Source organism: Crocuta crocuta, unplaced genomic scaffold (genome assembly GCF_008692635.1).
Source record: "Crocuta crocuta isolate KB4526 unplaced genomic scaffold, BGI_CrCroc_1.0 scaffold528, whole genome shotgun sequence".
Lineage (NCBI taxonomy): Eukaryota > Metazoa > Chordata > Mammalia > Carnivora > Hyaenidae > Crocuta > Crocuta crocuta.
The window spans coordinates 2,123,360-2,150,028 of NW_027530010.1; the positions used below are offsets into that span (position 1 = coordinate 2,123,360).

General features: G+C 61.5%; 1 protein-coding gene across 1 annotated transcript in view; it reads right to left on the minus strand.

The window, feature by feature from the left end:
- IQGAP3 (IQ motif containing GTPase activating protein 3) overlaps positions 1 to 26,669 on the minus strand; it is a 33,135-nt gene that overhangs the window by 6,271 nt on the left and 195 nt on the right. Inside the window, exons 2-29 of the mRNA XM_077764071.1 lie at positions 24,085 to 24,172; positions 19,430 to 19,586; positions 18,852 to 18,929; positions 17,509 to 17,585; positions 16,797 to 16,864; positions 16,595 to 16,708; positions 16,219 to 16,397; positions 15,714 to 15,789; positions 15,110 to 15,273; positions 14,640 to 14,727; positions 12,840 to 13,003; positions 11,468 to 11,625; positions 10,129 to 10,247; positions 9,886 to 10,049; positions 8,577 to 8,667; positions 7,663 to 7,830; positions 7,440 to 7,579; positions 7,172 to 7,342; positions 5,829 to 5,912; positions 5,604 to 5,675; positions 5,440 to 5,509; positions 4,093 to 4,301; positions 3,505 to 3,657; positions 3,097 to 3,260; positions 2,555 to 2,779; positions 1,399 to 1,539; positions 623 to 707; positions 63 to 295 (exon numbers count right to left, since the gene is read on the minus strand). Coding sequence (XP_077620197.1) covers positions 63 to 295; positions 623 to 707; positions 1,399 to 1,539; positions 2,555 to 2,779; positions 3,097 to 3,260; positions 3,505 to 3,657; positions 4,093 to 4,301; positions 5,440 to 5,509; positions 5,604 to 5,675; positions 5,829 to 5,912; positions 7,172 to 7,342; positions 7,440 to 7,579; positions 7,663 to 7,830; positions 8,577 to 8,667; positions 9,886 to 10,049; positions 10,129 to 10,247; positions 11,468 to 11,625; positions 12,840 to 13,003; positions 14,640 to 14,727; positions 15,110 to 15,273; positions 15,714 to 15,789; positions 16,219 to 16,397; positions 16,595 to 16,708; positions 16,797 to 16,864; positions 17,509 to 17,585; positions 18,852 to 18,929; positions 19,430 to 19,586; positions 24,085 to 24,172 — 3,700 coding nt within the window. The remainder of the gene's footprint in view (positions 1 to 62; positions 296 to 622; positions 708 to 1,398; positions 1,540 to 2,554; positions 2,780 to 3,096; positions 3,261 to 3,504; positions 3,658 to 4,092; positions 4,302 to 5,439; positions 5,510 to 5,603; positions 5,676 to 5,828; positions 5,913 to 7,171; positions 7,343 to 7,439; positions 7,580 to 7,662; positions 7,831 to 8,576; positions 8,668 to 9,885; positions 10,050 to 10,128; positions 10,248 to 11,467; positions 11,626 to 12,839; positions 13,004 to 14,639; positions 14,728 to 15,109; positions 15,274 to 15,713; positions 15,790 to 16,218; positions 16,398 to 16,594; positions 16,709 to 16,796; positions 16,865 to 17,508; positions 17,586 to 18,851; positions 18,930 to 19,429; positions 19,587 to 24,084; positions 24,173 to 26,669) is intronic.

Here is a 26,669-nt window from a genome sequence, read left to right on the forward strand (position 1 = left end):
GGCGTGACGGAGGGCGAGAGCAGGAGGAGGGCACAGGGGGGTCAGGGTGCCGGGACGGAGACCTGAACTTGAGGTGCGTCTCCTCCAAGTAGTCGTTCAAGACCTGCAGGTGGCGGCTCTCCCCGGAGAAGGCCTTGCCGGCCGCGGCGTGCTGCAGGACCTGGGCCACGGCCCCGAGCGTGTGGCGCTGGGGGGCGGCCAGGGCACCGCCCGCTGCCACGGCGACGACGTCGAAGGCATCGGGGGCCACTACCGCCGGGTTCAGGAAGCGGTAGTAGAGGAGGTTCCCTACCACCTGAGGGCAGAGGACACCGTCCCAGAGGCGTCCCGCGCGCCGGCCTGGTAGCCCCTGCCCCGCTCCCCAGCTGGCAGCCTGAGCAAGGTCACACGGCAAATCGGGGGCAGGAGCTGGGCCCAGAACCCAGGCCCCCTGACCGGTGCAGGGCTGCCCGGCCTGTTAGCTTGCACCTTGGGCCGCAGCAGAGGCCCGGCCGGTGCGCCGGCGGGGGGAAGATTCCCCGCTTGGATCTTTACACCATCGGGGTTTCCGTCCTCCGGTCTCAGTCGGGGACTCACCAGCAGGGCCATGGGGGAGCTGGGGAGGCGGGGAGGGGACACTCGCCTTGTAGACCTCGTTCTCTGGGGCGTCGGGGAACTTCTCCGCCAGGGTCGTCCTCAGGACCTTAGCTACATACCGCATCCCGTACCTGCGGGCAAAGTGCACACGTGCTGAGGTCCTGCCCGTCTGCTGGAGCCCAAGGCACCGCCCCCCACTACCTGCCCCTGCACCCCCCAGCTCCCGGCCGCCCCCGCCCTGCATTCCTGTCAGTGCCCAGGACCAGGGCCCTGCCGCCCACTAAGCTCGCACGAGGCCCTCTTCTTTGTCTCGCTCGTCTCCCCTGGAAGGCACCCCAGGTCCCGATATTCATCCCGCCTCCCCCCACGGACGCACCTCCACCATGGACCCGGGTGTGGGGCCCTCACAGCCAGAACCCTGTCCCAGGACCGCCCAGGAGGCTCTGGGGAGGCGGACCTCGTCTGCCGTCACGGAGCACCCAGGAGGGGCTGGGTGGCAGGCAGGGCCCGGCGAGAGCGCCGGAAGGGGGCTGACACCACCCTCCCCCGCGCCGACTCCTTCCCTGGTCTGGAACATGGAGACGGCCATCCCTGCCCGCCCTCTGTCTCAGGGCTTTTGTGAGGACCAGGCGAAATCATGTCTGTGGACGGGACGGTACTCGAACGTGCTAGATTTTATTACTACTAGTCCTACTACAGAGGCGCCACCTACTAATCTAACCCCTTTCCACCTCCTAGAGTGCCGGGGACAGCAGTGTACGGCTCACGCGGCCTGGCCCTCTTGAGGTCCTGTGCCCGGGCTGGGGAGGGGCTGGCACTTACGGAATCTGGTCCACAGAGGAGATGATGGCTGCGAGGAACTTGTCGGTCACGGCGAGGAGGCTGCGGAGGGAGATGTCCAGTCGTCTCTGGACCTCGGGGTGGCTCAAGGCCTGCTCTGGAGTGACGTCGTAGGGGAGGTGGCTGTGGCAGAGGGAGAGGAGGGATCAGCCAGAGCCCCTCCCATGGCCTCCCCTCCCCAAACTCCCACCCTTTGAACTCCATCTAACAACAGGATAGCGCAGGCGTGCCCCCCATGCACACACACGCCCCCACACACGTGCACGCACGCCCCCCACGCACGCATGCACACCCCCCCCATGCACGCACACACAAACATGCACACATGAAGGGCAGCCCAGTGCACTGGAGGGGACAGGGCCCAAATAAGAGAAAGGACTCAGAGGGAATGGAGCAAGGTGGGTGGAAGGTGAAGGACGAAGAGCTAAGGGCCCACGGGGTGGACGAGGAGGGAGTCCTCAGGGGAGCGGAGGCCACGGCCGTCCCTCAGCTAGTCCTGGCAGTCGGGGCGATCAGGATGATGGCCTCAGCCATGCAGCCCCAACATATAGGCCCGAGAGCCACTGGAGAAGCTGCCAGCGTGAGCTGCTGCCTGGCGGCTCCCTTCCCAAGGACCCGGGCTCCCGAGCGGCACCCCAGCCTACAAAGCCAACCCAGTTCCCCCGCCACCTTGTCTACTCATCTGGAAATCTGGGTGCTCAGCTAGCCCCTATCAGTGAGGAGTCCATATCCCAACCCCCGGCAAATTGGGCAGATAGTTCACGAGCAAGCACCAACACGGCAATTAAACACCTTTGCACGTTCATCAGCGTTCATTCTATGTTAGACACACACAGGCCCCTGCCGTTTACACCGCTTCCATGTTAATTACCGGAGGGGGCGCTAAAAGCTACTTTGTTTCATCCTACAGGGCCGGAGTCACACTCAGACCGCTCACCTGCGCCAGCCTCTCACCTGCTCAGACCACTCACCTGTGTGGAGCACTCACCTTGGAGCACTCAGCTGCGCCGGCCCTTCACCTGCTCAGACCACTCACCTGTGCCGGCCCCTCACCTGCGTCAGCCCCTCACCTGCTCAGATCGCTCCCCTGCACTGGCCCCTCACCTGAGCAGACTGCTCACCTGCATGGAGCACTCACCTGCGCTGGCCGGTCTGGGCCTCGCTTTGGTTGATCCAGCTCTTGTAGAGGTGAACAGGGTCCGTGTGGACGCTCAGCGTCTTGTCCTCCAGCACGTCCTGGACGACCCTGCCCAGGATCTCGCGCAGGGCACTCTGGCCCCGCCCATTACGGTAGAACCTCACCACGAGCCCCACCACCGTGGGGTTGCCGGTCACCATGTCCTGGGGCTGCTCCACCTTTGACCTGCAGTTGAAGAGGTCACTGAGGCTGCCCTCCTGTCCCCGCGTAGGACAAAGAGCTGCTCCTCCTCTGTGGCCCTTCAAAGCCTGCTCTGCTATCGCGCCTCTGAAGGCCCGTCCTGAGCGCCTGTGCGCTAACTTGTCTGCCCACATCCTGCCTCCAAACTGTCCCCCAAGACTCTTACGGACGCTCCGTGTGAGGCTGAGAAGGGGTCTGTATTCCGTCTCTACCCTCAAACCTCAAAACCCCCTTGTGAAGGAGCCAACAGTGGCGTCCCTCCACCCGCCGCCTTCCCGCTCCTCTGTGCACGGAAAGCCCACCTGATCTCCTCCTGCAGCGCCGCCCTGAACAGCTGGAGGAGCAGGCAGGCCTCGCGGCGGCTCGAGGCGTAGTTGTACAGGCTGAAGACCACGGACTCCACGAACTTGGTGGTTCTGCTCTGTGGCACGTGAGAGATCAGCCTGGCCAGGTGGAGAGGCTGAGTCTGCAGCAACGGGGGAGACGGGAAGCGGGTGATGCGCCTCGAGGGCCAGTGACGAAAACAGGCGCTCCTGATGGCGGCGTGGAGAGAAGCAGGCACCGGCCCACCTCCTGGGAGGCTCGAGGAACCTTCCAGACGAGCGGGAATGGGGGCAGTCTCTGGGGTCGTTAGGGTTAGGGAAGGGACAGGGAACACGGGCAGGGAGGCCTCATCCCCGGACGCCTAGGGGGTGGTGGGCTCTGCTCGCCTGCAGCAGGTAGAAGAGGTGTTGGTAAGCTTCTAGCTTCTGCCTTTTCTCTTTGCTCAGCGCCTTTAATCCCTTCTGCTTGTCCAGGGCCATCATACCCGACAGCTGTTCCTTGTTCTTCCTGGTCAGCTTCTTGCAGTGGGAGATCACCTCCTGCAGGCACAGGGCAGGTGGCCACAGGGCCCGGCATATGGTCCAAACCAGCGCCTCGAGGACCTGGCACTTTCTGCGGCCCGCGGCGCTCCCGGCAGAAGCAGGGAGAGGCACACAGACCTGGGTCCGCACCCCCCCGCCACGCCCCTGCCGCCTCTGCTTTCTCGGGGTGCGCCCCGCCCCCAGAGAGGACCGGGGACCGGCCCGGGTGTCAGATCTGTGAGGTGTCGCTCTGATCTCTCGTGAGGTCATCGCGCACTGGGGCTGGGGCTATCACTACCGCTTCTACCCGACACGGCACACTCATGTCATTTACCGTGTGAGGGACTTTCCTGTCTGTCTACACTGGCCTGGTGAGGGGGGCGCTCTGATTATCCCTGTCTCCCGAGCAGGAGACAGACTCAGAGACCCCACAGGCGGCCGGCTGCCCCTCACCTGCAGGGTGATCCGGTTCTTCACCAGCAGGCCGATCTTGAGGTCCATGAGGTCGAGGTCCTGCTGCAGCTGCTGATTGGACCGGATCTTCCTGACCACCTCTTCCTGGAGCTTCAGCAGCTCTGCCTCAGCCAGGAAGTCCTCGTGGCTTTGATTCAAGAGGTGGGCAAATCTGCACACCACGCTGAGAGGGGGGTGGGGTGCGTGCACTGGCGGGAAGGGGAGAGGCGTCAGGACCAGCCGAGCCCTCGCAGGAGCTTCCTCACCAGCTCCCCTGCCTCTGTCACCACCTCCTGGTCCCCAGCCTGCTGGAGGCCAGCAGGCTGCCTCCAGGCCCGTCCTGTCCCCAAGCCCCTCATGTCTCACGGGCAGCTGTGACAGAGGAGCCATCCTTCCCCTGCCCCCCCACCCCTGGGCCCGTGCCGGGGCCTCTCACCCCCATCAGGGCCCCAGCTGCCTCCACGAACCCCCGACTCCAACTTGCTCCTCAAATTGGCTGGGGACCCAGGCTGAGAGGTGCAGGCGGCACCCCTAGGGCAGGACAGTCACAGAGGGGGAGAGGGGGCCCTGGGGCCCCGAACCCGAGGGCTGGAGGGAACTTGGAAATGGACCCCAGGTCTACTTAACAAAGAGCAGGGCCTCCAAGGCTGGGCTTCCAGACTTTCAGGGCAGGAGCCAAGAGCGGCCCAGAAGAACCCCCTGAGGCTTCCGGTGCGCGCCCCACTGAGGGGACAAGGGGCAGGATGACAGAGCACCCTTGGGTGCCGGCACTCAGTCCCAGCACTGCACGGCCCCAAGGCCGGAGCTGGGGGAGCCACGGGCCATGCGAGAGTGTGGGGAGCAGCCCCTTCCCTTGAGGACCTTGCTGGTGGCAACAGGAAGATAACCGAGCCCAGTATAGAAGATTGTGCTCAGGGGGCCCCCCGTGTGACCAGGCTGTGGCACCAGGCAGGTGGGAGCTTTTGCTACGACCCCTGTTGGACGCTCCTGCGCAGGCGTCTCCTACTTTCTCTCTCCCTGCTGTGCGGCCCCAGGAGGGACACCTGGATCTGCCTGACCCTGGGGGAGCTCCCGCCTCTACCACCAGACTGGGGGACCCCCAAAGGCAGAGCACATGTCCTCACTCCCACACGCACCCCAGGTCTTCAGCCATATGCTCAAGGTCGGGGACATTAGCTGTCAACGAGGGCTGGGGCTCAGGAAGGGCAGACAATGTCTCCAGGGCCCAGTCTGCCTGGCGGCGGTGGGGGGTGACTCTGTGCCCTGCTGACTCTCAGAAACCACGAGCTCGCACAGACGGGAGGACAGGCCGCGTACTCACAACAGAGTGGGGACCAGGCCGCGTACCTAACACCCTGTAGTCATCCCGGGCTTTCCGGGCTCGGAAAAACGCCTGGATCTTCACAACGGAGTTAACCTGCCATGAAGACGAGTGGTAAAGGGCTGCTGGCCGCCCCTGCCCGGGCCTCAGGCGTGCAGGTTGGGCACAGGGACAGTGGGAGGACACTCACGTTCTTCTGGAAGTATCCCAGACGCCTCCGGTACTGCCTCCGAGCTGCCCACATCCGGACCCAGGCTTGGATCTGAAGACACGCACTGTGTCAGAGCCCCAGGCTCAGGGGTCGCCCCCAGGCCCGGGCCAGCCCAGCCGTCCCGAGGCCCCGAGGCGAGAGGACAAAACAGGTGTTCTCAGAGGGCCCTCGAGGACAGGAACCCACCCAAACCGTGACAGCTACCTTGATCACGGCATCCGAGTTCGCTTTTAGATACTGCAGCCGTTGCACGTAGGTCTTCCGCTGCCTGTAGCCCCGCCAGTGAGCCTGTGCGGCAGGACAGGAAAGGGGGCGACCTCGGCTGGTGCCCGCTGGCCTAAGAGGCTCTCCAGGGAGGGGGGAGGGAGGCAGGGAAGTGGAGGGGGAGGGGAAGCTGTCCACACGGGGAGACCCAACGTCTCCACCGTCCCTGGTCTCGGCACACACGTACGCACATGCACACTGCACACACACATGCACGCATCCCCGGGGCACACGCACACACCCAGGCAGACCAGCACCCCCTCTCAGGAACTCTATTGTAAGACACAAGCTTAAAAGATAGCAATACCTCCTCACCAGAGCGTGTGCCATGTCCCCCAAACACACCCACATGCTCCACCAGCCCCATGCCCAGCCCGGAGAGGCACACAGGAACACGGATGGAAGGTGTGCGCAGAGGCAGAGCCGTGGGGGCCGCGGGCCACTGTGTACTCAACTCCCACCTTTCCTGGTGTGTAAAGTGGTCGGGCTGAGCCTCACCTTCCCTCTTGGCCTGGGCCCCAGTTACTTGGGGGCCCATCCCAGAGGCCGCACTGGACCCTCCGCAGGTGGGAAGGATACAACAGAAAGGACTGGAGAAAACAGGCAGAGCTCTTCCCCTTGGGCCTGATCCGCCCTTTGCCGTTTACCCTGAACCAGGGATGCCCCCCACTCATGCCCGCACCCCATTGGCTCACTAGATCTCACCCCTACCTCCCCACGGGGAGGCAACAAAGCAGCTTGTGCCCTGGGGACACTGATGGCAATGACAGTGACTAGCACCCTCTCATGTCCTTGCCTGGAAGCCAGGAACTATTCAGATGCCTGTTGGACGTCACCTCGCTTAACCGTCACGACAGTCCTGCATGGGGGGCGCTACAACATTCACATTTCTATTCTGCGGGTCCAGAGTAAGTACCTGTCGAGGTCACTCAGCTACTAGGTGGTGGAGCTGGGAGCTGAACCCAGGCAGTCCAGGCGCTAGAACACACGCTTAACCTCTACTGCTCTAGAATACACGCACTTAACCCCTACAACCCCTGCTGCTCCAGAACGCATGCTCACTCACAACCCTCACGGGTCCGGAACGCGTGCCCACAACCCTCACTGGTCCGGAACGCGTGCTCACAGGCTCATAACCCCTACTGCTCTGGAACACACGCTCTCAACCCTCCTGCTCAGACGCCAGAAGACAGTCCCCCTTCCACTCAGCACTAGGGAGGCAGGAAGGAAACCCCGAAGCCCAGGTGAGCCCAGGCCGGACTCCCAAGGCCAGCGGCCGCCACCTGGATCTTGATGATGGCCGGCAGCCAGGTCCTCAGGTAGTGGGAGCGCTCAGCGAACTTCTGCCGCACCAGGAACCCGCGCATGCGGGCCTGGAGCTGGATGACAAAGCCGACGCTGGCCTTCCAGAGCTGCTGGCGGTCATAGGCGGCCGTGACCTTGGTGACAGCGGACTGCAAGGGAAGGGGAAAGCCTGTGGTACCCTGGTAGGCAGAGGCTCGGCTCCGGGGAGCCCCGGCCCGGCCCCTCCCGCTCAGGGGCTCTGCCAACCTGGATCTCTTCCCGCGTCAGGTGGGATGTGTTCAGGCGGCAGCCCGCGGGCCGCTCCCATGTCCCCTGGAAGGTGTGCAGGTGGAAGTAGTAGGCGGAGCCGTCCTTCATGTCGTGTTGCACCCAGAAGGCTGCGTCCCCTGCGCGGAAGCCAGGTAAGGGGGAAGGCCCGGAGCAGGCGGCAGGTGGCTGGGGCAGGGGAGGGCGGGGCTGGGGCCACTACCTGGGCGGCGCTTCCTTGCCGTGGCTCCTTCCAGGACTCGCTGGTAGCTGTCGGCGCAGTTGGGAACCACCCCTCGGAGGCCCACAGAGGGGTTCCTTAACACGCGCTCTGTCTGGGCCGCCCTGCCCTCCTTGATGGCCTGGTTGATGGCGGCCACACCGAGAGCCACTGACAGGAGCATCAGGAGGCAGTGGTTGGTCGTTACCCGTCCCCAGGTCCCTCCCACCCCCGTCCTGTCTATGGAGGGAGGTTCACAGGACACCAGAACCCCATCTAAAGGAAGGGCAGGGAGCCTCCCAGCACGGACGCAGAACGGATGAGAGCAGCAGCATGCAGCTGTGCCCACAGGGAAAGGTAGCCGTCAAAGAAGGCTTCCTGGAGGGGGCAGCACGGGGCCGGCAGGGGCGGGGTAAGAAGACAGTTCCAAGTCTCTCTCGTAGGGAAGCTCAAAGGCAGGATGCGGGCAGAGAACTCAGGGCAGTTTCTTAGGGAGAAAATAAAGTCCAAGAAGTGCAGCACTTGCCTTCCCGTCACGCAGACAGACAGACAGACAGACAGAGGGACTCCAGACAGCACGGACCGATAGCACCAGCATGCACCAGAATGCAGGTGTGCGCACTGACCCCCGCCGCCCACGCCCAAACACACCGTAGCCACGGCGGGGAGTATGGGATGCATCTTCGGCCCCCATCTGACTTCACCCACTCAGGCTTCGGGTCAATACCCGCAGGCAGGCGTGGATGGAGGCACGGGTGGACTGTGGGCCCTCAGCCCGCCCCCTAGTCCAACCAGCAAGGCCCTGCTGTGGCTCCAGCCCACCTCCCCGCAGGGTGGGTGAGTGGGGAGCCGGGACACCCTCCCCTCCCCCAGCCCGCCCCCCACGGGCCTCCCGCGGGGCCCCTGAGCCCACGCACTACGCTGCGCAGCATCTGTGTCCTGGTTGGCTCGAGCCACCTCCTGGCGGATCTCTTCCAGCCACAGCACCGCTCCGGGGTCCCCGGTTGCCTGGGAAGTCGAGGGGGACAGGAGGGATGAGGGTCCGGGCCAGGCGCCCCAGGCCCCAGGCTCCACGGTGTGAGGGCCCAAGTGCGGGCGGGAGGCCGGCAGGAGCCCCGGGGACAGCAGGGCCTGACTCCTCCGCCCACCGCCTGCAGGCACAGCCTCCCCTGTCCCCGCCACACTGTGTCACCCCACCACACCACTGTCACCCCACCTCACTGCTGTCACACCACACCACTGTCACCCTGTCACCCCACCACACCACTGTCACCCGGCCACACCACTGTCACCCCACCTCATAGCTGTCATCCAGCCACACCACTGTCACCCTGTCACCCCACCACACTGCTGTCACCCCACCACACCACTGTCACCCTGCCTCACAGCTATCACCCTGCCACACTGCTGTCACCTCAGAGAGACAGCGTGAGCTTGCCACACCACTGTCACCCCACCTGTCACCCCACCTCATAGCTGTCATCCAGCCACACCACTGTCACCCTGTCACCCCACCACACTGCTGTCACCCCACCACACCACTGTCACCCTGCCTCACAGCTATCACCCTGCCACACTGCTGTCACCTCACCACACTGCTGTCACCTTGCCACACCAGTCACCCCACCTCACTGTCACCCCACCTCACCACTGTCACCCGGCCACACCACTGTCATTCGGCCACACCGCAGTCACCCCGCCTCATTGAAACCCCCTACTTGGAGACACATCCGCCGTCACGGCGCATGTGCAGGTGAGGAAACGGCACGACGTGTGCAGGGGTGGCCCGCTGTCTGGTCCGGCAGATCTGGCCCCCTGCCCCCAGCGCCACCAGGGGCTCGGGCCACTAAGGCTCTAGACCCCAGCATGCTCTCCGACCTGTGTGATCTCCCCTGTTCCAGAAGGCATGCAGGACCAGTGCGTGCGGTAGGTCACGGACGCATGAGCAGAGCTCATAGACCCAGGACCCACCGGAGGTCACGTGGGCACTAAGCGTCAGAGCAGGACGTCAGCTCCCAGGCCTGCGCTCTTCCCACGCACAAGCCCCACCGTCCCCCGCCGGCTGGCATCGGAGCTCAGTCCAGTGCCCTGGTCCCCCACGGTCCCTCCTGCCCGCCACCCCGCCAGGGGACTGCCAACAGACCGGGCACGCCCAAGGTGCACCCTGGGCACAGCTCTGCCCACAGGGGATGCTCTTCCTGCCCCAGGGACCGATGCGGACCTCACCTGGGCCTTCTGCCTTTTGGCCGCCACCAGGAGGAGATGGTACCGAGGCGCCACAGGAAGGCTGACGTCGTCCAGGCCGGCCGAGGGGAGCAGGAGGGCCGACAGGGTCTTCTCGGGGCTGCCCCGGTCCAGGGCCTCGTTGATAAGACTGACCGCCAGCACCTCTGGGAACCACAGAGGCCGGTGCATAGACGGCCTACGCTAAGGGATGGGCGGCCCCCACGCCCCCCGAACCCCACTCACGGTCGGCTTCTTCCTGCACTTGGGTGTTGACCTGGTTCACGGCGGCCTGCAGGTCATTCCAGCTCAAGATGCCGCCTGGCGCGCGCTCCCGCCGCAGAGTCACCAATGCATCAAAGTAACTGGAGGTGGGGCGGGGGGTGAGCAGCAGGGGAGAGGGAAGGGGGTGAGCAGCAGGCCCAGCGCCAGCGGGAAGTCAGCGGGCTGGCCGTGCTCTCCCCTCTCTCTTCTCCCAAAGCCCCTGTGCGGGCGCCCCCCTGACCCCCGTGTGGCCCAGCCTCCCACTGCTCGGGCTCCGGACTCCTATCCTGGCCTCACCGCCCGGGACATCCACACCATAAGGTCTCCCCAAAGGACACCCGCTGCCCACACGTGAGTGCCAGCTGCCTCCTCAGTCGTTCCCACAAGTGCCGGATGGGGTCCCACACCTGCTGCTCACGCCTGAGCTCCGGACCCCCATCCGGCCAGTGTTCCCCAGTCCTTCCCACTCCAGTCAACACTCATTCCAACCCAAAGGGAGGAGACCTTGGAGCCACAGCCGACCTCTCTCTCTCACAGCCACAGCCACACACACCCAAGTCCCGTGGGAACAGACCCAGGACCAGACCCCCTTCACCACCAACCACGTCCGCTGTCCTTGGCCACGCCTCCCTCACGCCTGGCCTGGAGGCTGCCCGGCTGTCCTGTCCAGCCCTGGAGCCCATCCCCAGCGCGGCAGCCGCGGAGAGCCCGGCAAAAGGTCAGATCGCCCCCTCCTCACTGAAACCCTCCCGTGGCCTCCTTCCCAAGGCTACGGCGTGGCTCTGGGGCTTCCCGGCCACCACTCTGCCCAGCCATGCTGGCTTCCTGGTGCTCCCCGCACACACCGAGCATGTGTCCCACTCTGGGCCTGTGCCCCACACAGCTCCCCACAATCACAGAGGCCCTGAGGTCTCTCTCAACACCCCCTCACTGACAGGGCCTTCCCTAAGCCCCCGCTTGTCGCCAGCCTTGACCCCTTCCGGTTTTGCCACAGCTCTCCCTCCCAGTCACCCAGCACGTTGGCTTTGCCCTTCCCCTCCACGAGCATGTCAGCTGGATGAGACCAGGAACTTGGCCTTGTTCACGGCTACTTCCCATCACCAGGGACGGTATTCCCACCTCCGTATGAAAGCTCGGGGAATGGAGGAAGGGGGGATGCCCGAGCCCCACTCCCAGGAGGAGTCATGGCCAAGGGGCTGTGAACAGACCCAGAGGGGGGCCTGGCCTAGGAGCGGGGACCCGCACAAAGCAGGGCTCCAAGCAGAGCACCGAGTCCTGGCTCCACCCCCTCCCACGCACACCCGCTAATAAACCTTCTCACCGCTGAGCATTCTCTCCTTGCACCTCGGCCAGGCCTGTCGCAGGATTCGCCAGACTGCTCCAGAAGCCGCCAACATCCCCAGCCTCCAGGGCCCGGTCAATCAGGACCACGGCTGACAGCATCTCCACAGCCACAAAGAGCTCCTCGTGGCTGAGCTCCTACAACAGGAAGCACCGACTCCATGGGCTGGTGAAGGGCTTGGGGCTGTGGCCGTCCTGTCCCCAGGCTCCCCCACAGCCGTCTCTACCCCAAGCCCCAACTCGTTCACCTGACACTGAGTGTGCTCAGTGCTCCACACACACTCTCACTCGATTCTCACCCAAGCCAGCCGAGGAGGTGCCATCCATGCCCCCGCTTCACACAAGGTGTGAGCTACGCCGAGCCGCCTGGCTCCAGAGCCCACACTCAACCGGTGAGCTGCACTGGCTCCTTTCTGGTTCCTGGCACATGCCAGGAAGGGCCAAGGCCCCGGGGGACAGAGAGAGGGACACAGCGTCCCTCCACACTGTACCCCCTCCCCCACCCCGCCCTGGCCCAGCTCTCTCCTCCCTTTCAAACACAAGCATGTGCTGCTGCCTCCGTCGGGGGCACCTCCCTGTCCCGCACAGACGGAGCACTGCAGGCTCACAGCGCCGAGCGCACGCCGGGCCCGCTTCCAAGCGCACACGGGGACACGTGAAGCCCTCACAACAATTCTTGGGGTGATGTTATTGCTCCTGTTTCACATACGACCTGAGGGACAGACAAGTAACTAACTGGCTCGAAGTCACGCAGCGAGGATGCGGCGGGGCCAGAAGCTGACTCCTGGGTCACCGTGTGTCACCTCCCGGGACTCATCTTCTCTGCCTTGTACTAGAGTCGCCAGTGTGGAGGCTGTGCCCTTCCTGAGGGCCATGCTCTAAAATTCCCTGCTGTGGGTGGCTCTCCATAGGTCTCTCCTCCAGGAAGCCTTCCCAGACTTACCCCCAGCACTGCTCCCTCTATTTCCTGAAGTCCTCTGTCCCTGACGCCAGCCGCTCCTCCCTCCCTGTGACTGTGTGGGCCCTCAGGTGTGTTCCGGCTCCCGCAGGGATGGGCCTTCCCTGCAGGAGGGCCCTGCCACCTCCATGTCGTGGGAGCTGTCCAGACAGGGGTGAGGGGGCACCCGGAGCAGTGACAGGCACAGACTATGGCTGCGTCTGCCTCTGTGCCTCAGTTTCCTCATCTCTAGATGAAACTCTTACTCACCCGCCAGGGTGAGTCTGACAAGGATCAATGGGCATGCAGAGCAGGGTTGGCTCAGGAGTGCCGCCCCTTCTGCGGGCGCTCCACAGACCTCCCCGGCCCCCCACTGCCTGGGGAGTGGGGCAGGACCCTCATTTCTGGGGCTCACCCCTCCCTGCTGCTGCTGGAGCACGGCCAGCTCGCGCTGGTACACAGCTGGGGCGCGGGGGCACACGGGAGGCAGCCGGGCTTCGGGGCACATCAGCTCCGCCACCGTGTCTGCGGCCACTCCCCTCCGGATGGCTCCGTTGACTCTGCGCACGGCCCGGAGCACTGCCGGGGAGGAGGAAGAAGGCTGCGGGGGCTGGCAGGCCGGGGCCTGTCCTGGTCCCCTGGCGAACTGGCTTCTGCCGGGGCATCGGAGGGGAAACCGTCCTGCCTCCTGCCAGGCCCAAAATGAGCTTCTACGTGTTTATGAGGAAGGGGTGCTGAGTCGTTTCACTGGAAGAGGCGGGAGGTGCAGCGGCTTGGCCGGGGACAGAGCGGCCACCGCGGCAGAGGGGAGGCCCAGGGGCGGCGGACACAGACAGGCAGGAGACTGCAGGGCGCAGCTGAGAGGTCAGTCACGGAGCGCTGGGGGCCAGGTTTTGCCCACAGCACAGATAAGCGGGGCCACTGGGGCCACGAAGGGCAGGGGCGAGTTCGAGGGGCCACGGAGCCGTGGCTTCTGATCTCAAACGCCAGGGCCTGTGAGGCGCCAAGCAGATCTGGGCCCTGGTACCCAGGCGGATCTGCAGGGGAGAAATGAGGGTTCAAAGACGCAGGCCTCTCCGTGTCAGCGGTGCGTCCCCTCCCCCAGAGCTCTGGCGGCCGGGGTGGGGGGAGGGCTCCTGGTGGGAGACGGGGGGGAAAGTACTTGAGGAGAGCAGCGCGGAGGACCGCGGGAGGCCGGGAAGGGCAGCGGGGCCGCGTGCAGCAAGAGGAGGGGGAGCCGGGCCTCATCCGCTCGCCGAGCAGATGGGACTGGAGGCCAGGCCGAGTCACGGAAGAGGCCAGGGAGGCCTGGAGACACTGGGCAGAGTGAGGGTCACACCCGTGCGCCGCGGCAGCAGGTCAGGACGGAGTCACACGGCCGGGACAGGGCTGGGGGGCCCCCGGCTGTGCACGGGCCCCCCACTCTCTTCACTTCACTCCTGCCACACGCTGACCTCCCAGGAGGAACGCGATCACCAGGCCACACTCTTCTAACAGAAAACTGTATTTGCGCCCAATGATATGTTTTTGAGTTGGCCTCAAACCCAGCATGGAGCCTAATGCGGGGCTTGAACTCACGACCCTGAGATCAAGACCTGAGCTGAGATCAGGAGCTGGCCGCTTAGCTGACTGCGCCGCCCAGGCGCCCCTGTACACGATGTTTTTTAATGTTTTATTTATTTCTGAGAGAGAGAGAGAGAGAGAGACAGCGTGAGCAGGGGAGGGGCAGAGAGAGAGGGAGACACAAAATCCGAAGCAGCTCCAGGCTCTGAGCTGTCAGCACAGAGCCCGATGCAGGGCTCGAACCTACAGACCCTGAGATCATGACGTGAGCTGAAGTCGGACGCTTAGCCGACTAAGCCGCCCGGCGCCCTGTGCACAATGTTTTTAAGGGAAAGTAAGTTGGATCGTGAGCTACTTTCTCACTACATCTGACAAGGACTCAAGCAGGTGGAAAGCGTCCGCATACAGGCGAGTGGACTGAAGGGAGGGGTCTGCCCCCGGAGCTGGCCCGGTGCAGGACTGACCGCCGTCACCCCTAAGGCCTAAAGGAAGCCGTGTGCAGGCAGCCTGCGCCTGGGCACACCGGGGAGAGGTCCCGCTGGAAACGCGGACAGCAGTTTGCATCGCCCTATGCACCCCTACACAGAAGCCAGCCGAGGGTCAGAGGCGGCAGCGATGGGCCCCGGCCGGGCCTCATAAAGAAGGGACTTACTGGCTTGTTCCTGACAACCCTTCGTGTTGGCTGCAGCCACACCAGCTCGGACCTCCTCCTTTTCCAGAAGATCCACCAGGCCCAACTCCTGGGGAGGGGAAGAGGTGACGAAGGAGAGGGCCCCGGGCCGCGGTCGCCCCCATCACCCTGCCTCCAGCCCCGGCTCCTCGTCACCCAGCAGGCACTGAACTAACAACACAGGCAACACGGAGCGCGTTGGGGGAAGGGCAGCGGCGGTGAGGACGAGACCACTGTGCTGAGGCCCCAATTCCGCAGCAGGGGAGGGAGCCCCTCACTGCTCGTCGGCTGCCCCCAGGGACCCCCGGTCAGTCTGGGCCATTAGGCTTTGGGGTGACGTAACCGTTTCCACACGCAGTCAGCACTTACAGGAGAGGACAGCGGTGATGCCTAAGTAAGAGGCCGTCCCCCATCCCACGGCAGAGAGCAGGGGGCAGGTAACGGAGGCTGACCTGTGCCTTCTGCTCCCTGTCTGAGCTCAGCTGTTCCAAGTACCAGTCAGCAAAGTCTCTCCTCACTCCGTGCAGGGCCAGGGCAGGGTCTTGGAGGGCCTCGAGCAAGGCCTCAGGGCTCTGTCTTTCCAGGGCGTCATCAACAACTTCTAGAGCCCCCTGGACTGCAAGAGACCCAGACCCCGCAATGGACAAGGTGAGGAGCCCAGCCCGCACCACCGCAGCCCTGCCCTGCTCCTCCTGCCCAGAGTTACCCCNCCACACAGGCAGGTGGCTACTCCACCCTGGGCCTTCAAACAGCGCCCCCTGCCCTCCATGTCCACACCCGCCCCCTCCATTCCTCACAGCTCCTTCTCCAAGGACCCCGGCCCAGCTGCCCCTCTACACCAAGAGCTGGAAGGCCTGGCCTTTGCCTCTGCCCTGTGCATGGATCTCCATTCAAACAGAAACCCCCTGGATGGGGCCACTTCTCTGGACGCCGACAGCCGTAAAGCAGCGCACACACTGGCCACAGGGCCTCTGGCCTGAGAGCCATCCCCGAACCCCCCGATGCGGGGGCTTGCCCTGGGAGCACCCCAAAGCCCTCCTGGCCCACCTCTCTTACCATTGACGTGGTTGATGTTGCCCTGGATTTCAGCCTGCGTCAGGTAGCGGTCGTACATGTCGCAGCTTTCTCCATCCTGCAAAGGCCACGCCGAGAGGGAGCCCTGGGAAGCTGGCTCGGTCCTCCCCTACTCCCCTCTCCCTGTCTCTAGCTCTTTCCTCGCCTGGGGGCCTTCCCAGGCCAAAGGTCGGTCTGGTCAGAAGGAATCTGGAGAACCCCTGGGTCTGAGCCCTTGGCATGGACATGGTTAAGTCAAATCTCCTGTCCGGTCTCAGTCGGATCTACGTCCGCACCCCAGCCCGGCCAGATCCAGTCCCCAGGACCCATCTCCCGCCTTCTCTCCTGAATCCTCATCCCCGGGTGTCTCCTCCGCTTCTCTGCAATGACTGACAAGCGTTTCTCTCAGCAACTGTGGGTGTGGAGACAGGATGGGCAGGGGCCCTGTCTGCCGGAGGCCTTCGGGGCCACCCCACCCTCCACGCCTGCACAGCAAGCTCCTTCTTACTCGCGTCTGGGCGCTGGCAGCCTTCTCCGCCTTGGCCTGGGCCAGCAGCTCCTGGTAGATGGCTGCCAGAGGCTCTCGAAGATTCTCCAGCAGAGCACTGGGATTCTGCAAGGCAGCCAGGGTGTCCTCGACCACCCCTCGCTCCACCGCCTCGTTGATGGCGAGGACGGCTGCATGTACTGGGAGCAGCATGGAGACAAGGTCAGGAGCCCAGAACAAACCCCTGGCCACTCCGACCTCATTCCCTTTTTCCACCCACAGGGCCAGGCAAACCAGGTCACCTTACAGATGAGGGGTAGCCAGAACCCATCTGAGGCCCAGGGGCCGCCCTTTCACCCTGCACCCACCCCCCAGCAGGGCAGAGCCACGCCCCTACCTGCAGCCTCATCCACCGACAGCTCATGGGCCAGGATGCCCCCGATCTTGCTGAAGGCAGGCAGCTGGAGGCCGTACTTGGCCAGCTCAGAGGCCATGTTGCTAAGCTCCTCGGCTGCAAGGACAGCGCGGGTGCCTTTCCTCAGGGCCGGAGCCCCCAGGACCCTGCCCACCCGCACGGCTGGGGAAGGAGCTGGGCTCACCTGAGAACTTCACCTTCCCATAGAGATCATGGATCTGCGGGGCCAGTCCCAGCCGGAAGAGGAAGAGGCTGCAGAAGAGTGGAAGGCACAGGGGCCTATTTATTTGGACACGGTCTGCAGGAGACGCCACAGGGACCTGGACAGAGAGCCCACCCCACCTGCTCCCGAGTCCCCCCAGCCCAAGGGGAGCAACACCATGGGAAGTCAGCCTGAGGCAAGTGCTACAGAAGAGGCCGGGGGGAGGGGGGCATCGGGGCTTCACAGAGAAGGGCACACTGCAGTCACCAGATGGAGACAGAGGGCAGGGCGAGCAGAGACCAGCGGAGCTGGGCGGGCAGGCTCGGAAGGACATGGGAAGTGAAGTCAGGAAGAGGCCACACGGCAGACACAGGATCAGGTCGATCCCTCTAAGATCGAGCCATCGGATGCTGAGAACCAAACAGCCTGCACCGTTCCCACTGGGCGACTTGCATGCGATGCCGTGATGGGTGCTGTGTTGGTTCCTCTGGGCCCCGGGCGCGAGCCGAAGACCCTTCTCTCCTGCCCATCTCCTTCACGCCCACAGGTCACACGCAAACGTGCCATAAATCCAAGCACAGCGGCAAACGTCCTCAAGTCTCACTCTCCTGAGACATGCCCCTCGTGGTCTGCCCACCATCCCCCACCCCCCAACCCTGCATCTGCTGCTCCAGGACGAGCCTGGGTTTCTCACCTGAGGGCGTGGATGCAGTAGACCACCCGGGGCATGTTCTTCTTGTCGTAGACATCCGTGGTCTCCGGGAAGAAGGTCTGGAGGGGAGCAGCTGGTCACTGCCGCCGGAAACGTGAGGCAGCACCAGCTACGGACAGAGGGGCTGAGGGATGCGTCTTCCTCTCTGACCGGGGTGGGGGAGCGGTGAGGGGGCAGGAGGGGGGGCTCCTTTGTTGCCTGGGGCTCCGAGGTCAGTCTCCCCAACACCGACAGCCAGCACGTGGCCACACATACCAGGTGTTAAAGAGAGGGCGCCAAGGCCCGGCCCCAGACGCACGTCGCCAGGTTCACGGGCGAGACCATGGAGGCCAGAGGATGCAGGCCGTGTCCTCCAGGAGGAAGAGGACCCTCTGCGTCCTACGCACACAGCGAGCCCGTGCCCCGCACCAGGCAGACGGCATGCCTGGGGGTGGCCGTGCTCCCTCAGAAGGCCCAACACTCTGTCCCGCACCACCGGGGGGGCAGGGCATTCATCCCTGTCTCTAAGCCAAAGGCCGCAGATCAGTGGGGGCCCCTCAAAGAACTGAGTCCTCCAAGGCACGGCGCACCATGCCACCTGGCGACTCCAGTGAGGTCTAACTTCAAAACCTCTTGGTTACTTCAGATTCACAGGAAAGACCGAGTCTGAAGACTTAGCAGCGTCCCAGCCTCACTGAGGACAGACGGCCTCTCACTCCTGCCTCCCACCAAAGTCCCTTTGCTGCCGCTTCCCTGTCTTACGGTCCCCTGTGCAGAGCCCTATCGTGCCTTAACTTGTACAGGTCTTCACGATTCATAAAGGGAATTCACACAGATCGCCCGGTCCTCCTGACAGCCTCACAGGTACACAGGGCAGGGACCACCGCCCCATCTTACAGTCAAGAAACACATAGGATCCAAAGAGCCAGAGGCCACGCAGTGTGTGTCCAGCAGGGTCCTGGGCCCGGGCTTCCGAGTCCACCACCCAGGGATGTGGCCTGTGACATGGCCCTGTTTCGTGCCACGAAATTCTGATGGAAGGTGGGCTGATAGAAGGCCCACCTCCTGCATTACGCAGGGGCCTCGCTCACTGATGGGGACGGTGCAGCTTGGGTGGGGGAGCCTCTACCTCCCTCCACTTCCCTCCCCCACAGGAAGTAGAGGCAGAGACCAAGTGATGTGGCTCAAAGGCAGACACCTGCAAGCGATTTAAACCCTCAGATTAGGTTAGTCTAGGGGACACTCGAAGATGGGGGCTGATGGGTCCAGGGAGACAAAGAGAGCGCGGCAGGGGTGGGGGGCCGGTGAGGAGTGAGATGCGCCCCAGCCTTGAGGCCCAGCGTTACCGAAGGCAGGCCGATGTGGGCTATTGCCGACAGCCAAAAGTTGATGTTGTCTGTGTGGCGGAAATGTAAGCCAGTTGCCTGAAAGGGAAGGAAAGAGAAGGAACCTATTTCTACGGTTCTCAGAGCTCCCTGTGGCCGGAGCCTAGACCACAGTTTGGAGATCTGAAGGGGGTGGGGAGCCAGGGGACCCTGGGGGTTTCCCGGACCCCGTCCCCCCACCCTCCAGGACACAGAGCCACAGACGGAAGCCACCAGGAAAGGATGACCCCACAGGACATCTGGGAAGGACGGCACAGATGGGGGATCAACAACCCAGTAAGGCTTCCTAGTAAAGGGGAGTCCAGGGGTGAGGCGGGAGGGAGACAGGGCCGGCCAGAGCAGCGAGGGGGCGGCGTGCCCAGGAAGTAACTTCAGGGCAGCAAAGCCCACAGGCCTCGGGGTGTAGACTCAGGTAGACAAGTTTGCTCAGAAGCCTCAGGCAGGGGCACCTCGGGGCCCATCTCACCAGAGCCCCTTGTCGCCGAAGAGAAGGGGAGGCTGAGAGGAAGCAGGTAGAAGGCAGAGCCCGCCCTCCGCACCTGGTACCGCAGCTGCTCCACGTCATAGATCTTCTTCAAGGGAACCACGGCGGGTGCAAAGCAGTGGCCCAGCTTGGCCAGCAGCACCCCGTTCCGAAGGCTCTCCTCCAGCTCCACCGGGGGAGGAAGCACCTCCTTCAGGCAGGCCTCCATCCAGCTGAAAGCACCAGAGGACAGTGCCTGTCACCGGCCGTGGCCCGGCCCCCGCCCCTCCCCCAGCTCCCCTCTCTGCCCTCCGTCTGGCTGCTCCCACCTTATCCCAAGCTGCCCCCACACTGGAATGGCTGGTCCTCAGCCCCCCACCCCCGCACCTGCTCCCTGACAGATCCTGACCCCGCGCGTCCCCGGTGCGGCTCTAACAGGCCACGGCCTCCCACTGGGTCTGGTCACGCGTGCCTGCTGGCCGCGCTGCACGTGCTCTCTTGTCAGGTTGCGTGTTTTCGGAGCACCCGGGTACTGAAGGGTCCTGTCCGCCCCGGTGACCTACACAGCTCATAACCCAGCTTGGAGGCGGATGAGGGGAGTGGGGACCCCCGGGGCTGATAGGAGGGAGCAGCACAAAGAGACAGGAAGGCCGCACCCTAGGGATCAGAAGTCCTGCTTTTCCATGCCACCCCCCCTCCACCCTCGGGGCCTCACTCGCCTAACTTGCAAAGTGAGGAGAACAAGGCCTGTCCCCCCTCTGCCTGGGCAGCGCGTGAGCTAACGGGTGTGAAGGTGCTGGGGACAGGAACGCTCAGCATTATGGTCACTGCTGGCCGCACAGGGCCCCGGGGGAGAGCGTGAGCGCTCTGCACGCGGGCTGCCCGCGCTTCTCCCTGTACCGAGGTCTCTGGGAAAGCGTGTTTCCAGGGAGAGCCTGTCCCACTTCCCTCCGTGCCTTCCCGGCCACAGACGCCGACTTCCTGTCCACTCATGCTATCTGTTTTCCTGGAGAAGATTAAAAATAGACTATGGATTAAAAGGAGAGAATTAAGAACTCTCTGCTGCCTTTGGAGCCCGCGTCCGTCCACAGGAAACGGGGCAGAGAGGAACAAGGTGGCACCAGGAAGCAAACAAATCCGGGAGGGGGACGTTCTACAGGCCAAACGGGCCGATTCTTCCCCAAGTCCGTGACACAAGGTGTGGCAAAGGGGAGGCGGGTTATTCTGGATTAAAGAAGAGTCAAAAGACACAAAAACCGAATGTACTATGTGAGCTTTTTCAGATGCTTATTTGAACAAGCCAACTGAAAAGCAGGTTATTCTTTAGACAATCGGGAAAATTTGAACGAGGCCTGGGAACGGACCTCCCCAGGAGTGAGGGGCAGCTGCTTTGGGTGTTATAATGACACCGCGTTAGCACGTAAGCAAATGTCCACATATTTTAGAGACCAGCAAGGACGCGTGTGAGATAAAAGGACATGGTGTCGTCTTTGTTCAAGATGGCGTGACCATCTCCGTGGAAAACCTGAAAGGAGGCGACGCAAAGCCCCCGGGACCCAGTGAGGAGCACGGCAAGGCTGCGGGACACCCGGGTAACACGCTGTCCCATACACCGCAGCCAACAGCGGGATTTGGAGAACACACACGGTTTCCGTTAGCACCCAAAAATGCAATGCTTAGGTCCAAATCTAACAAAATATGTACAAGATCCCTGAGGAAAACTATGAAACCCTGATGAATAAAATCAATGGAAAACCAGACGACGTGGAGGACGCCCCAGCTCTTCCCGCCGGATCTGCACTTGGCAGCACCCGGACGGACTCCCAGCAAGCTATGCTGTAGGTAATGAGATGCTGACCCTAAAGCTCGTACGGGCGCCTACAAGTCCAGAAGAGCCAACATGGCACTGCAAGAGAACAGAGTTGGAAGACGGACGAGACCCAACTTAGGCACAGGAATCAAGACGGTGAGAAAGAACAGACAGACGGACGGGACAGAACGCAGAGCCCAGAAACAGACCCACATAAACACCACCAATCGCTCCCCGGCAGAGGAGCAGAGGCGACCCGACAGAGCAGGCATCGGCTCTCAACAAAGGGCACCGGAACAGCAGGGCTCCACATGCAAAAAAAATCAATCCAGATGCCGACTTCACAACCTCTACAAACATCAACTCAAAACAGACCATCAGTTTAAGTGTCAAATGCCGAGCGAGCCGTAAAACCCCTAGAAGACAACACAGGGAAACCTAGGTGACCTTGGGTGTGGCAATGACTTTTATTTTTAAGTAATCTTTGCACCCAACATGGAGGCTCAAACTCACGACCCCGAGATCAAGGGTCGCATGCTCCACTGACTGAGCCAGCTGGGCGCCCCTGGAGATGACTTTTTAGGTATAATGTCAAAGGCAGTTGTTGAAAAAAATAATTGGTAAGCTGGGCTTAATTAAAGTGAAAAACTCCCGCTCCAGAAAAGACAACATCAAGAGAATGAGAAGACAAGACATGCTCTGGCAGAAAATATTCACAAAACACATATCTGAGAAAAGACCAGTATCCGAACTACACAGAGAAGGGGGTGTCTGGCCGCCTCAGCCCGCAGGGCACGCGGCTCCTGCTCTCAGGGTTGTAGCTTTGAGTCCTGTGCTGGGCGTGGAGCTTATTAAAAATACACCTATATGTACATAACTCTTAAAATAATAAAAGAACAAACAACAGTTAAAATATGGGCCACAGACAGACTCCTCACCAAAGAGGACACACAGGTAGGAAAGAAGCACAGGAAAGATGCCCCGCATCACATGTCCTCAGGGAAAGGGAAACGGAAGCAGTGAGACACCCCTGCACCTGTTAGAACGACACAGTCTGAGCACCGCCTCCCCTCCCAGTGCTGGCGAGGTGGCACCGCCCCGGGAGCTCTTCTCCTGCGGTGGGGATGCAATATGGCGCCGCACCTGGAACATGGCCTGGGGGTTTCTTACAAACCTCACACGGTCCTACCATACAGTCTGGCAACCTCCCTCCTGGGTGATCCCCCAAAGGGGCTGACACATTGTCCACAGAAAACCCTGCCTGCGGGGACGCCTGGGGGCTCAGCTGGTTAAGCATGCAACTTTGACTCAGGTCATGACCTCATGGTTCATGGGTTCGAGCCCCACATCAAGCTCTATGTTCACAGCTCAGACCCTGGAGCTGCTTCGGATTCTGCGTCTCCTTCTCTCTCTGCCCATCACCTGCTCATGCTCTGTCTCTCCTTCAAAAATAAACATTAAAAAAAAAAAGACGGGGCACCTGGGTGGCTCAGTTGGTTGGGCATCCAACTTGGGCTCAGGTCACGATTTTGCAGTTTGTGAGTTTGAGCCCTGCTTTGGGCTCTGTGCTGACAGCTCAGAGCCTGGAGCCTGCTTTGGATTCTGTGTCTTCCTCCCTCTCTGCCCCTCCCCTGCTTATACTCTGTCTTTCCCTCTCTCTCAAAAATAAATAAACATAAACATAAAAAAAAAAAGATTCTCTCTCTTCCTCTGCCCCCTACCCCACTTGTGTTCTCTATACATAGAGAGAGAAAAACACTGCATGCAGAGGTTGTAAATGGCATAACTTGGAAGCAACTGAGATGTCCTTCAGCAGGTAAGGGATTAATAAACTGTGGGTCCTCCAGACAAGGAAATATTAATCAGCGCTGAAAAGAAATGAGCTGCCCAGGGGGCTTGGGTGGCTCAGTCGGTTAAGCAACCAACTCTTGATTTCGGCTCAGGCCACCATCTCACAGTTTGGAAGATCAACCCAGTGTGGGGCTCTGTGCTGACAGCATGGAGCTTGCTTGGGATTCCTCTCTCTCCCTCTCATTCTGCCCTTCCCCTGGTCATGCTTTCTCTGTGTTTCTCTCTCTCTAAAATACTTTAAAAAAAAAAAAAAAAAAAAGGAGTGAGCTGTCAAGCCCTGAAAAGACATGGCAGAATCTCACATCCGCGCCACAAAGTGAAAGAAACGAGTCTGCAAAGGCCCTGCACCTTTGATTCCAACTACGGACAAACTATGGAGGCTGCAAAAAAGATGAGTGGTTGCCGGGGCTGGGATGCGGGGACAAGAAGGCAAAGCACAGAGGATGTTCAGGGCAGCAAAATGACGGGTTTGCTGTACATTCTGCAATTCTGCGTTTGCTATACATTCCTCAGAACGTGTGCCACCAAGAGCGAACTTCAAGGCAAACCGCAGACTGTGGGGGATTATGTGTCAAGGTGAGTCCATCAATGGCAACAAATGGACCACGAGTGGCCATGTTGATAGTGGAGGAGGCTTGGGGGGGGTGGGCAAGGGTACGTGGGAAATCTCTATCTTCCTCTTAATTTCGAGCCTAAAACTGCTTGAGCAAGATAAAGTCTCTTAAAAGAAAAAAAAAAAAACACAGAGATGAGGCGCCTGGGTGGCTCAGTCCGGTAAGCACCCAACTCTTGATCTCGGCTCAGTCATGATCTCACGAGTTCGTGAGTTCGATCCCTGCATCGGGCTGTGAATTGTCAGTGAGTAGCCTGCTCGAGATTCTCTCTCCCTCTCTCTCTGTTCCTCCCCTGCTAACTCTCTCTCTCAAAATAAATAAATCAAAAAGAGAGAGGTGCTATTTCAACTCGCCTCCTCCCATAGAACCGACTCCTTCTGCATCTGCTGGGGGCCGGGTCCCGGGGCGGGCAGGGAGGGGAAGGGGACCCCAGAAGGAGGCAGCCCCTCCACTTACCGCTTGGCCTCCTCCAGCCGGCACAGGTACTGATAGGCAACATTCTGCCGCCTCTGCTCATCCATTTCCTCGGCCGTGAGGCGTTCATCTGAGGGGTCAGGGGGATCAGGTCAAGGCGGGGAGTATTGCACAAAAGGCCAAGGCACCGAGGCCACTTCTGAACAGACTTGCTTACGCAACTCTGTCCGGAGACCTGAAGCACCCCGTACGTCTGTCCCCCAACTCCTGACAGCCCTGGCTCCCATCTCCAGCCCCCAGCCCGGAGAGCCGCCCCGGGCAGCACCGTAACTGGAGGCTCCCCTGCGTCAGAGGTGTTCCGTCGTTTTCCTCTCCAGCCACCTCCTGACCCCTTCTTCCCGTCCATTTCAAGCCCTTCCCTCGGGGTCCCCCCACGCGGATGTCAAGACCCCTCTGTGGCTGGGAACTTAGCTCCATATTTTATCCCTAACAGCCTCTGAGGTCCAAGACCTGGGCCTGTGTCATATTCCCCAAGGACCCTCCCAGAGACTTAGGCTACCAGGGCCATCAGGACTCACCATCCCACAGTCATTCATTCACGCGCTACCTTCTGTAGGTCGGGCCCTGGGCTAGAGGATCCTCACTCTCAAGAAACATGATCAGGGCGCCTGGGGGGCTCAGTAGGTGAAGACCCCCACTCTTGATTTCAGCTCAGGTCACAATCTCACTGTTTGTGACATGGAGCCCCTCCAGGCTGACAGTGAGGAGCCTGCTCAGGATTCTCTCTCCCTCTCTTCTACCCCTCCCCCACTTGTACACATGCATGGTCTCTCTCTCTCAAAATAAATAAATAAACTTTAAAAAAAACGTCCGACTTTCGCTCAGGTCATGATCTCGCGGTTCGTGGGTTCGAGCCCCACATCGGGTTCTGTGCTGACTGCCAGCTCAGAGCCTAGAGCCTGTTTCAGTCTGTGACTCCCTCTCTCTCTGACCNACAGGGGTGCCTGGGTGTTTCCGTCGGTTAAGCGCCCGACTCGGCTCAGGTCATGATCTCACGGTTCGTGGGTTCAAGCCCCACGTCGGGCTCTGTGCCGACAGCTCAGAGCCTGGGGCCTGTTTCGGATTCTGTGTCTCCCTCTCCCTGCCCCTCCCGTGCTCCCTTTCTGTCTTTCTCTCTCTCAAAAAATAAACATTAAAAAAATTTAAAGAACAAACAGGCAGAAAGGGGCGGGGGGGGAGGGGGAGATAGTTCAACGAAGGGAATTATGTAGAAGAGGGCACTCACTTGGGATTCAGTGGAAGGACAGAGAATCGTAAAAGATCACAAAGATAACTTTACTCTCCTTTTTGGTTAAGTCACTAGGGGAGGAGAACAATCGCCAAGCTCATAAAATGCGGACAACACTCTGACCCCAAACGTGAGCGCCGGGAGTCCCTTGAGTGAGCCACAACCTCCCTCCTCCTGTCCCTCGCGCTCAGTCTCCTCAGGAAAGACAATAGGAAACCAGACACGGTGGCACAGAGACGAGAAATAAACACAGACCAGACGGCCTGAAAAGAGACAGAGCTCACTCCGTCTGCCTTTGACTCAACACTTCATGTCAATCCTACCATTTTCCTTATTTCCTAATCCTGCGGATCCTGCAACAGGATTGGGGGGAGGGGCGGGGCTTATTGGAATTGGCAGTGGAGCAAGTGAAAACACACAGGCGCACACACGCAGAAAACCTCCCCGGTCAGACCCGACGGGACCAGCCAACCGTAAGAAGTCCATCGGTTNAAAAAAGAAGTCCATCGGTTCCTTCGAGGGAGTGTACAGGGAACAAGCCTTGGCTGCTAAGCACGGAAAATAAACCAGTTAGCCAATGACGTCACCTGAGCTAGGACCCGAGGGCTGCGTGGGATGGGCGGGGCTTTGTACACACACGTCTTAAAAACAACACAAAGTCTTCCTGCCCTTCTAAGGTCTGAAGCCAGCTTTCCTTCAACAGAACGGAGAACCGGGACTTTGCTTTTTTGAACCCTCATGGCAAGGAAGGGGAAGGGGTGGAAGAAGGAGATTTCGCCTTCATTCCGAAGTATTGAGACAGAAACAGCATGAATGGGGGAGGGTCAGAGAGAGAGGGAGACCCAGAACCCGAAGCAGCTCCAGGCTCCGAACTGTCAGCACAGAGCCCGACGCGGGGCTCGAACCCACGACCGTGAGATCATGACCTGAGCGGACGCCTGACGTTTAACCCCCCAGGCGCCCCCCTAAAGCAGTGTTTCTGCGAGCGCGGCCCACGGACCCCCTGCAGGATACCGGGGCTCAGGGAAGCTGCACAGCGGGCTTGCAAAAATACAGAGAAGGGCCCCAGTCCAGCCCCGCCGGAGCTGAAGCTCGGGGACAGGCCTGCGGGATGCGCACCTGAAAGAAGCCTCCCGGGTAATTCCGACACGAAACTTTGGGAGACCTCGTCTCGAAGCGGCATCAAAAGCCAAGGCCCCTGGCGTCCCGCCCCCCCGGGAGCGCTGGGCATGCAAGCCTGCCACCCGTAACTGCCGCTGTCTACGCGGCGGTCCAGGCCACCCGCCCCCGCCCGGCCCAGGGCCCCGGAATGTGTGGAAGCGTGAAGCGCGGCCGAGTC